The sequence below is a fragment of the Ammospiza nelsoni genome, chromosome 18 (genome assembly GCF_027579445.1).
Source record: "Ammospiza nelsoni isolate bAmmNel1 chromosome 18, bAmmNel1.pri, whole genome shotgun sequence".
Taxonomy (NCBI): Eukaryota; Metazoa; Chordata; class Aves; order Passeriformes; family Passerellidae; genus Ammospiza; species Ammospiza nelsoni.
In genome coordinates this window covers 773,308-785,537 of record NC_080650.1, presented here as the reverse complement: position 1 = coordinate 785,537, position 12,230 = coordinate 773,308, and the positions used below count along the sequence as shown (strand labels likewise).

The following is a 12,230-nucleotide window of genomic DNA, read 5'->3' as shown; positions in this document are numbered from 1 at the left end:
TGCTCTGAAAACACAGACAGAAACCTGAACACAACCAGAGGGGGCACAGAACATCAAGGATTATTTCCATGCTCAAATGCACTCAGCTAAGTTCAGAGGCTGAAGTGAAAGACCGTCAGCTAGACAATAACTTAATGAATTGCTGTGGCTTTGAGCAGGCACTGGAAGCATCCTGCACTAGATCTACATGAATTCTGAAAGGATGTAACTCCAGAGGGAAGGAGCCCCTTGTTCAGAAGCGGCCAGGGAACATTCAGGCTGCTCAAAGTGGCCAGTGCTACCCACTCAGGCCAGCCCTGCAGGTGACACTGGCATCAGCACCTGTAAATCCACACCTGTAAGCACTGTACCAGAGCTGTCAGTGCTGAACTGGGCTGATATTTTATATCAAACTGATGAATAAATACACTGCAAGAAGGAAAACCACGTGAAGCCCATTGCAGGAGGAGCCCAGGGAAGGAGGATGAGAGAGCTGCAAGCAGGCTGCTGCCCTGTGAGGGCTTCATGTGATGATTATTTACAGAGAACTGTCCCTGGTCCTGTGTTCAAAGTGCCTGAGAACACTCAGTACAAAAGCTCTGGTAACTCATTCCTCTCAAAATTATTCTGAGCCACTGGAGCCATAATTACACTGTCATAATGAAGAGGGGAAAAACTCTTCTAACAAGTAAATTCTTGTTGTAAATTGCATTATGAAAGCAGTAATTCCCTCTGAAGTAGGCATTATCCTGTCTTACTGCCCACACCAGTTCATTATGGTGCTCTGCTGTCCCAGCAGAGCCTTCTCTCAGTAAATGAATGTTTGGGGAGGATATTGCCAACTCGGGACTTATTACTTAATTGAATATGGAAACATTTAGGCCATTAGCATACATTTAGAAGTGTCTTATTTCACAGATGTTAATTTATCTTGGGGAATGCCCTTTCTTCCCTCCTGCTTTCCCTCTTTCAGTTCTTTCCCTGCAGCAACCTTTATTTATTCAGTTAGGTCCTAGTTCAGCCATTTGCAAGCCTGTGGTGAGCAGCTTCCTATTTTAAAACCTTCCCAAAGTGAGATTTGAAGTCTGTTTTCCAAAAAGTGCACAGCAAAGCACTTCCTATCCTCCATCACAGATGCAAAGTATCACCAGCTCTGGGTGGTTAAGAAACCCTAAACATCTCTAGCTAAATAATGAGATTTTTCAGGCATTCCAAATTGTTTTATCCACCTAATTATTACAAGACCTCATAGCCATGCATAGAGCATTTCTCTGCTGGTATCTCACTTTGGGAATTTTTAGCTAATAATATATTCCCTCCAACAAATGGGTCAAGAAGCTAGAATAATACAATAAAGGAAATTCCCACCATTCATTCATTATTAAGAGATACTGGGAAACTTGCAGTAAATTCCTGGAACCTGCCACCCTGGACAGGAGCCTGCATGTCCCAAAGCAAGGCCCCAGTCACTGCAGAGGGGTCAGGTCATAGAGCTTGGTTTCTTTATCACGTTTCAGTGAGGGCTGAACATCTGTATGGTCACAAAAAATTGGTTTTTAAAAACTTTTTGAACATTTTGAAAATTAATCAAAAATAGTGCCAGAACTTGCATTGGTGCTGCAGCTCAGCCCCTTCAGGCCCTCCCTGTTTATTTGAACACCTCTCTGAACAACAGTGGAACACCCAAAATTGCCTTTCCCCTCCTGGGTTCAAATCTGTCCACCAACAATGGCTTCAGCTGGTGATGAGTGACATTTTTCTTTCACTGTTTACAGATTGCTCCAATCCACACATTGTCAAAGCACTTACTGTCTGCTAAATCTGGAGCACAGACATGGTTTAGAAAGGGTCTCTCAACACAGAATTCATTTATTTTTATTTGATAAAGCAAAGTCAATTAGCATTTCCAGCTGCAGAGGAAAAAAGCCTTCATAGATCAACTCTAAAAGTTCAGGACCTATATGCAGGAAATCCTATCCCTGAAATAAAACAATATATGAAGCAAACAAGCAAGGAAAACCCAGCAGGTGATTTAAAGGCATTTTCAGTATCTGTTAGCTTGAGTAATGAATACTTGCAATAGGCAATTCCTCAAAAAGATGACAATTCTTAAACCCAAGCCCTTCAGAGCTTTCAGGCATTAGATCTCTGGATTTATGAAGAGATATCTTTTGTTGATGAGCCTTTACAAGGCACGGTGCACCTGAGTCCAGCAGGCACAGCTGAGGAAGGAACGGGTAGCCCACAATTAAAAATAATAGGAAAATGAAGGGTCCCTGCATTAGTTCAGAGCAGAGTCTGTCCTGCTTACTCCAGCCAAGTGCTGGAGAGGTCAGAGAGCCACTGAAGTGGCCACATCAGAGTTTGTGAGCTCAATTCTCTGACTGCAGCACAGCCAAACATGAGCACTCCTAGGCTGAGGCTCCTGCCCGGCACAGCCTGCCCGGCACCAAACCCACAGTGCTGTCCTCCCCAGGACATGGGAGAATTGTCCCTTTCATGGCAACATCTTCACTCAAAGAGCCCTCAAACAAACCAGCACTCAGGCTTGGGCACAGGCTCCCCATGTGCCACCTTCCCCCAAACACTGAGCACAAGCTCTGCCTGCTCTCAGTGCTACTGAATATATGACACATGATATATAACATATCACGCACAGAAATGCATCACCCACCCTGTGCCCCAGAGGTGAAGCTCCCAAGGACATCCCTGAGTGCACTGAGGGTCCAAGGGCCCCAGCAGTCTGGCCACGATGCCCAGCATCTCGGGCTGTGCAGCTCCAACATCCCACAGGCAAAACCTCTGCACTGACAGCCAGGGCTTGGTTTCACCAGTTAAAGTTGTTATAGATTTAGATCGGATTCTATCTACCATAATACACATCAATTATTTTGTGCAATGAACTATCCACCCCGGGCCATTACTATTGGTATTCTTTGTGATGGGGTTGGAGAGATCAAGCAGCACAAACTGTGATTCTGTACCAGCAGCTCCCTTCACTCCATTCCCAGGGGAATTCTGTGCCACAGGAAGGGGGGAGGAGGCAGCAGCCGGGAAAATGAGGCACAAACACACAGCAGAGCAGTGGGGAATGGCATGCAGCACCACCAGCACAGAGGGGTGCAGAGCCAGGACAGACAGACAGACAGCTGAGCAGGAGCCAGGGACAGACAGACAGGGCTGAGCAGGAGCCAGGACAGACAGACAGACACGGCTGAGCAGGAGCCAGGACAGACAGACAGACATGGCTGAGCAGGAGCCAGGACAGACAGACAGGGCTGAGCAGGAGCCAGGACAGACAGACAGACACGGCTGAGCAGGAGCCAGGGACAGACAGACAGGGCTGAGCAGGAGCCAGGACAGACAGACAGACAGGGCTGAGCAGGAGCCAGGACAGACAGACAGGGCTGAGCAGGAGCCAGGACAGACAGACAGACACGGCTGAGCAGGAGCCAGGACAGACAGACAGGGCTGAGCAGGAGCCAGGACAGACAGACAGGGCTGAGCAGGAGCCAGGGCTCACAGCAGGCTCTGGGACACTGTGCTGTGTGTGGAACCTGCCCAGGGCTCCAGGAGGGACCAGCAGCAGAGAGGAAACTGCTGCAAAGTGATTGATGCTGTGCAGCCTGACATCTGATAAAGTGACAGGACAATTCATTACCAAGGTTTACAAGATGTTACAAGGATCTGACAGACCTGTTTAAGTAATAACCTTAAAATCTGAAAGGGCTCAGATTTGCCATTAGAAGTAGAAAACTAATGTTCCATATTTTTTTTTGTGATCAAAAATGCACTTTGAGATTGCCTGATGCATTTCACATGAGTGTGCTCATCCTCGATTAATGTTACCCTTAAAAAATGTGAAAGCAACATTTGAAAAGTCAAACATTTCCAATAATTTCAAATCAAGTATTACTTTGCCTCCCATGAAAATTGTTATTCCTCAGTGTACTTAGCCTTTATTTTTAGAGGTACTTTGGAAATAGGAAAAAATCCTTACCTGGATGCGATCTCGTGTTTTACTGGAATATTAGAGGAAGAGTTCTTTGAGCCAAAATTTTATGAGAATGTTTTACATATTCAGACAAAATATGTATATATGTATTTTTACACATTCAGACAAAATACAGCTAAAAAGAGAGCTTCTAAACTTTTCAGCAGTAACTAGGGAAGTGCAAGGGGCTGGGAAGGACACGTTCAGCACATCCTGGGTGTGCAATGCCCGCTGCTGATGAACAAAGGAATCCCTGCACAGGTCACACGTGTGTGCCTAGCAGTGCCCTCAGTGCCCTCACCTGTGTCACTCACACACCTGCAGTGCCCTCAGTGTCCCCCACCTGGGCTCACACACCTGCAGTGCCCTCAGTGTCCCTCACCTGTGTCACTCACACACCTGCAGTCCCTGGCTGTCCCTCACCTGTGTCACTCACACACCTGCAGTGCCCTCAGTGTCCCTCACCTGTGTCACTCACACACCTGCAGTGCCCTCAGTGTCCCTCACCTGTGTCACTCACACACCTGCAGTGCCCTCAGTGTCCCTCACCTGGGCTCACACACCTGCAGTGCCCTCAGTGTCCCTCACCTGTGTCACTCACACACCTGCAGTGCCCTCAGTGTCCCTCACCTGTGTCACTCACACACCTGCAGTCCCTGGGTGTCCCTCACCTGTGTCACTCACACACCTGCAGTGCCCTCAGTGTCCCTCACCTGTGTCACTCACACAGCTGCAGTGCCCTCAGTGTCCCTCACCTGTGTCACTCACACACCTGCAGTGCCCTCAGTGTCCCTCACCTGTGTCACTCACACACCTGCAGTGCCCTCAGTGTCCCTCACCTGTGTCACTCACACACCTGCAGTCCCTGGGTGTCCCTCACCTGTGTCACTCACACACCTGCAGTCCCTGGGTGTCCCTTACCTGTGTCACTCACACACCTGCAGTGCCCTCAGTGTCCCTTACCTGTGTCCCTCACACACCTGCAGTGCCCTCAGTGTCCCTCACCTGTGTCACTCACACACCTGCAGTGCCCTCAGTGCCCTCACCTGGGCTCACACACCTGCAGTCCCTGGGTGTCCCTTACCTGTGTCACTCACACACCTGCAGTCCCTGGGTGTCCCTCACCTGTGTCACTCACACACCTGCAGTCCCTGCCCTTGAGCAGTGGCACTGAGCACATCCCAGGTGTGACGTGTCCCCAAGTGTGATGGATGGCAGGAGCAGCAGCTGCACCCTGGCAGCTCACACCCTGTCAGTGCCAATCACCCTCTCCATCTGTCTTGCCTTTACCAGCACAGCCCTGACAGCCCCTCCCATATTGGTTCATTTCTGACACAAAGGAGCTGCTAACGTGTTCTGCACAGAGAACTGAGCAGGTCTGGGGGGAGAAAACAACACTTCTGACACCTGTTCCACGAACTAGGGGATTTGTAGTGCCCTAAACCTCCCCTTTTCTAAACAAACCACCTACAAAACAACCCAGACCTGTATTTCCCAGCTATGACCACCTTCAGTTGATTTCTGCTAATGTTCTTCGGCTCCCTAAATGAATGAGTTACACTGGAAGCTAGTTTTCCCCAGCCCAATCCCACAGAGCGCAGCAGAACCAGAACCGCGAAGCGCACGATCAGCAAGGCAGCAGCGCAGTCCCAAAGGGTGCAGCTCCGGGGCCAAGAGCTCCCTGATGTTTGCAGTCTCCAAGCGATGATGAGGAGGGGAGGCAGGCAGAGTCCCTGCAGCAGGACACACCTTGCAGCCTGCCTGGGACAGGGACCCCAGGCTGTCCCAGTGGCCCCCACACGCTGCTCACACAGCTCCAGGCACACCTGGGCCAGGCTCTGGGACGGCTCTGACAGGAGGAGAACGGGCCTCGAGTGCAATAAACCTGAAATAACAGATGGCTGCAAAGGCCACTCATGTGGGTAATGCTTTGCTGGATCTGTCTCTCAGTTTTCTGACACCTGCTCAGGCAATGTGAGCTGATTCTCAAGGCAGAGGATGTTAACTGGAATAATTTCAACAGAAGGAACTATTTTCTTCTTAATATAATCTGCAAGTGCAACAGGAGGTAATAGAGTGCCCTGGAAGTCAATAGTTTTGAAGCACTTGTCTCCACAGTGCCACTGACAATTTTGGGCCATTAGCAAGTCACTTAGCAGTGCAGGAAAGCTATTTTGCCATCCAGAAGACGGAAAAAATTATATTTGCTTGACTAGCTCATAAACAGGCCATGAAAGTTAATTCCTACTGGCACAGTGTGCTGAAGACAGCAGAAACCCCCAGGGCCAGCTGGAGCAGCCCCTCCCCAGGCAGCAGCACAGGGGGGATTCCACCCAGCCCTGCTGCACAAACACCTCTGACCAGCTCCTGCTGGGAAAGAACAGTTATTGTCACAAAACAATACAGAAATTACCAGTTATTGTCACAAAACAATACAGAAATTACCAGTTATTGTCACAAAACAATACAGAAATTACCAGTTATTGTCACAAAACACTAAAGACACAGGACTCTTGTCTTCTTAGGTCACAGCGTCCGACTCCTGCCTACCTCAATCTTATTTTTACATCAGGACTGAGCAGTGAAAAAGCTGAAACGCAGAGGTTGGATTTCAAAAGAAGAGATAATTTAGGTTTTGTTTGGGTTTTTTAAATCCCTTTTCTCTCATAGTTAGAAGAGGGGGGGAAAAATCAGCTATGAGATTTCAGAAGCTGTTTAAACCAGAATGTGGACAAGGATGTTTTAACTGACAGGACCAGAGCTATGGAAGGAGGAGTAAAAAGTGTACAATAGGATTCTTTTCAATCTGGCAGAGGAGGTACAAGTTCAGGGCTGGGGTACCATGAAATAGCCACATAATCTAAGGCCTAGAGAAAAGCCCATCTCAGTTTTATGTGCTGGTAACCCTCCTGATCACCACTTGTTTCTGCTATTTAAATGTGATTCAGCTCAGCACGAAGAATAAGATTTGATTTAGCCTAGCCCTAGAAGAGCACACAAGCAATTTGATAAAATGCCAGTCTTGTTCAAATGTTCTTGCTGTGTAAATTGAGTGCTAATGATCTGGACTCTGCTCCCCTCATGTATTTATGCAGCCCTTTTCATGTTTGCTGGATTATTGTCCATTGATTGTTAGATAAAACAGAGAATAAGAAGCTCATGTTACATAAACTCTTGGGACCTTTTGGAGAAAATCTTCCCATTATCAATAAGCACTGCTTTATCCACCACCACAATTCCACACCAGTCCCTGTATTCCCACAATTATCATCATTAAAAATACCAGAGGGAAGGCACAAAGCTTCCCAAGAGTTTATAAAACTGGTACCTACAGATGTCCAACCCCAATTTGGGTTTACAAATGCAGAAACAGCATTGATAGTTTATAAAAAACCCTTTACTTTTCTCCAGTATTGGAGGTTTACAAGTTTCTATTTCAACCTTCAGTCATTCCCTCACACAGGGAATGACTGAAGGTTGAAATAGAAACTTGTAAACCTCCAATACTGGAGAATACTCATGAAGTATAATTAGAAATTGAATAAATGTAAAAAAGCTGCTGTTTTTTCCACTCATGAATGCATCCAGGCCTCACACTCAGTAGCTTAAGGCAATTCTAGCTCTCTAATTTCTTTGCTGATTCATCTCCAGAAATAGGAAAACAAATTTAAAAGGCTGCGAGCAGAAAGCATCAATCCTGATGACTTGAAAACAAATCAGAAGGTTATGTTTATTAGGCCCAGCAACACAAACAAAAGCTAATAAGAAAGAGCTGCATGTGCAGGGCGCATTCAGCAAAGCCCAAACTGCGGGTCCCCGCGCACACGCGTTGCCAGCTCTGGAACAGCACAGGGCTCATCCCAGCGGAACTGGGGCGTGCTGCAAACAGGAGCTGGAACTGGGCTACACCGGAGCTTTGAGGCTGGAATCGCTGAGAGCATTTGGAAGGACTGGCGTGAAATTACACTTCACGATTTCCTTTCTCAGCAAAAACGCTTCCAATAAAGATCTCACTTCAGTTTCCAATACTCGCACCATGAGACTGCAGAAAAACAGCAAAACAAGGCAGACTGGAATATTTTCTACGAACACCAGGAAACTTTCAGCACCCATGATGGGAAGGAAGAGCCTTCAGCCATCCCTGGCCAGCAGCACAGGAAAAGAAGGGGAAAAAGGGGAAGCAAGCATTGGATGAGGCTGAGAAATCCCTCAGTTTCCTTAGGCCCAGCTGAAGCTTTCAAGCTACAGCAATATTCCATATTTACCCATCATCTATATTTTATCTCCTTCCTTTGCTCCATCTCTTACACTCATATGGAGTCAAGACAAATATTTTTAATTTTCTCATCTCATTAAAAAACAAAACCTAGGCCTTGGCTCTTATGGGCCAACTCTTTCCCAAAATTAAAAACAGTCCATCAGTTCCACATTCACACCTCTAAATCTTCCCTTGTGCAGAACAGCACAAGATAAAAACCAAGGGTACTTTTCCCTAAATCTTTTAGTATTCAGAAGTTTCTAGAAGGCTCCCCTTGAAGACAATTTCCTGTTAGAAAGGGGATGGGGTTTCTCTAGGCACAATAGTTCTGAACCAGAAAATACTCAGTAGTGATGAGTAATTTTTTACTTTTGGCTGTTTTGCATGTCTGTTCCTTCATTTTTGACCTGTATATCCTATATTTTCCATCTGTTCAAGCCATAGTTTCCAGTCCACTGGAGCAAAAGCAGTGGTAAAAGCATTTTGCCAGCAGCCCTTGGCCTCACTTCATGAATACAGTTCCAAATCTTGCTTCCACTCAAGGCAGAACTTCGAAAAATAATGGACTGGTTTGAAATAAAAATTGTATTAATTTTTTCTCATAAAGCAATTACATTGGGGGAGGGGGAAGAGATCTTTTCCTCTATCAGAAAAGATCAGAATTAGACCAGACAGATGGAGAACATGCCATGGAGGGATGAACACAGAAATCACAATTCTGACCAAAAAAACCCAACCCAAAACCCCTCAGAGATGCTGTACCCAGATCCAAGGGAGGAGTGGCTCCCTAGAAGCACAATTAAACAATATTATACCCACTCTGACACTGCAGCAGCTTACAGTCTGAAAGCCAGGTGCTCTCAGAAAAGGAGGTCACGAGAAATCAAAACTCAAGAAAGCAACAGCAAGTTGTTACAAAAGTCTGCTTTTAAAAGGTAACACCAAAGTGCTGTTTTTAAGACAAGAATGCCACACTTTTCATTTTGAACTGATATTCACTCCCTATTTTTAGCTTATTTTTTGTTTTATGCTACCTTAGATCTCTGAATAAAAAGCTACAATTCAAACACATCTTTTCCTTTTTGTTCCAGAAAATTCATTTTAGAAGTATTCCTTAAAAAGTTCAGGTGCTGCATTTTCATTCTAATTTAAACAAAGCAAGGTTTTTGAAAATTTTATAAACCCATATGTAACAATTATCATGGCTGTAACCAGCTCCACTTTTAATGGATTACAGCTCATGGAAACAGAGAAGCTTTGAAGTGAGATCTCTCAGACTCTCCATTTACCGAGTAAAAACAATAAACATTTTTTACCTTAATTGCTCTTTAATGTTTATATTTAAAGCTATTTTCAAATGTAGAAGTTGCCATGTCTGCTGCTGTGATTAAGTCATTAGTGCAGAGAATAAAGACAAAGCCATCCCTTAACACTTGCTATGAGGAACTTGGATTGTCTGCTTGAAATCAGTACTCAGGACACAATTTAAATCTTGGATTGACTCACAAGATGAGCAGATGATATGGTGAGGAGATGTGCTTGCCCTCCCTCAGATGAAAAAGAAATAATTGCCCTTGAGTCAGCAACCAAGCGCTGTGGTTATTCAGTTTATACATCACACACCTGCAAAGGGAAAATGTCCTGATTTTAGGGCAAACCATTTCCCCACAAATCTCCCTGGGGGAAGGGGAAAAAATTACTGAGTTGAGCTCTTAGTACTGAGGCCAGTGGTGCCCGATTTGAGTTATCCTTACTCCAGCCAAGGCAGACATGTGAGCCCATCAATGTTCCATTTCCAACCTGGCATGGGAGATGTGTAACCACCAGAGAAAGGAGTTTCCTCTCAGGGTTTCTTAGGTGGCCGCTCCGAGGTGTCCCTGGTGCTGAGCACAGCTGGGTATGAACGCAGTTCCCAGCCTGTGGCATTGCACAAGTGGGAAGGGCACTGCTCCCTCTAGGATGCACCTGCTGTGTTAGGAACGTTCTGGGAGCTTTGGCACACTCACTACTTCTAGAACAAACGCCTGAGACAAATCAGTCTCACCCCAGAAGCCAGAGTGTGACACTGACCTTCAGCTCAGGAAGAGGTGGCACGAGTCATTGGTAAGGGATCAAAAATGGAATATTCTCTGCAGACATGGATTTCCCACTCATCAGCCCCACAGTTTACAGTGCTGAACACAGGAGCAAGCTTGGAAAGAAAAGACACTGGACAGTTCACACACCTGCTCCATGCCCCAGCCCAGTCCTTGCTGGTCTGGCTTGGATTGTACAGGTGCTTACAGGGAGCTGCCCCTGAACAGCTCAGTGCTTGGACAGAATGAGGTGAACCAATGTGGCACCTGATGTCACATCCAAACACCAACCACCACCCCCGGGGTAGTTTCTCACCTCCAGAAATTGTTTTGGTAGATCAATAACCTTTAGGAACCTCAGACACCCTGCAATACAGAACAGAGCTTACAACAAGCTGAAACATGAGAGATGCTGAAACATGTGAATCCTACCTAAATGCCCAGTTCTTGCTCATTTCCTGTAAATAACTCTGTGGATTTAAGCTTCATTAATCTCAACATGAGTCCAGTGGGAGATTAGGAGAACTGCAAACTCCAGCTCTCAAGAATTTTAGATGTTATCGCCTCTTAGTACATAGATATGTCCCAGCTCTATCATTTCAATTTTTGTAAGCATTCCTCAAAGGAGAACTTCAGCAAAAGGCCTCCACTCCATGAGATACTGTATGAATTGTCTGAGGGGTATCAGACAGAGCAAAGTGAGAACTGGAGAGCAGCAACTGATGGACTGTTAGGCCATTCACACAGAGAAAGTGACTTCCAAGAGCAGAGAAACTAAAAGTAAGGTACCAAGAAACACAAAGCAGCCTTACCTCAGCGTGAACTGATCCTCTGTGGAGTTTTTAGCAACAGACACAAGGAAAGTCAGAATGTCCCCTCGCTTGACGGTCTTTGGTGCGTACTGGATGACAATATTATTATCCAATCTCATTTCAGTTAAAGAAGGGGCAGCATGTGTCTGGTAAAGGAAAACACTTCCGATCCTCTGCAGGGGAGGTCCCGACTCGTCGATGTCGTTGCGCCCCGAGCGGATCCCGCTGCTTTTCCTGACGTCCTCCTTGGCGCACTCCCCTCTCTCATCCCCCGCTTGGATGGAGTAGTAGAGCTCCACGGGGCTCCCCTCAGACCTCTCCAGCTGTTTCTTGCGGCCAGCCACCACGCTGGGGGGGCTGAACCAGCTGGGCAGCAGCTCCAGCTGTGCCACGCAGAGCCCCAGGTCCCCGCGCAGGCGGCAGCTGCCGCGCACCTCGCGCGTCTCGCGGAAGGCGAACACGCGCAGGCAGGGCAGCCGCTCCGCGGGGCTGTACTCGTCCCAGTCCCTGCCCACGATGTAGAACAGCACCTGCACCCGCGGCTTGCTCAGGTAGATCTTGCTGCTCAGGATGTAGGCCTGCAGCTTCCAGTTGTACGTGAACTTGTTGGTGGATCCAAAGGGATTTGAGGACAGCATTAAGTCCTGGGGCACTGGCTGTTCAATGGAAAAAGGCCCATAGCTGGCGTTTAACATGGGGGGGCTCTTGGATTTGTAAATCAGAAAGGATTCCACCCGGGACTGCAAGCTGGAGTTCCTCATAATATCCTGGTTGGCTTCCTTAAGGAAGAAGGAAACATCGGCATTGTGGATGCGATAGGTCACCGGCAAGTACGTGGGCAGCAAAGAAAACCTCTGGATGCTCTCCAGGATCCCTCGACTCTCGGTCACTGTTGGAAGGAAAGCAGAGTTTAAGAGATCAGATCTTCAGGTCATACTGTGACATAACCTGGCTGACTTTACTGAGGGGCTAGATGGTGCTGCAGCTGGGATTAGTGGCAATAAACTCCATCAGTCCAGGCAGAGGTGGCCTAGGCTGACATGATTTATCCAATCAGCTTAGAGGACAATGCTTTACGGTACATTCTGCGTGACAGCCAGATCAAAGGAAGT

The 12,230-nt window shown here is 46.9% G+C and overlaps 1 protein-coding gene across 1 annotated transcript in view; it reads right to left on the bottom strand.

Annotated features, from left to right (window-relative positions):
- LOC132081425 (transmembrane protein 132D-like) overlaps positions 1–12,230 on the bottom strand; it is a 185,319-nt gene that overhangs the window by 132,412 nt on the left and 40,677 nt on the right. The window contains exon 2 of the mRNA XM_059485140.1: positions 11,119–12,007. Within this exon, the coding sequence (XP_059341123.1) occupies positions 11,119–12,007 (889 nt within the window). The remainder of the gene's footprint in view (positions 1–11,118; positions 12,008–12,230) is intronic.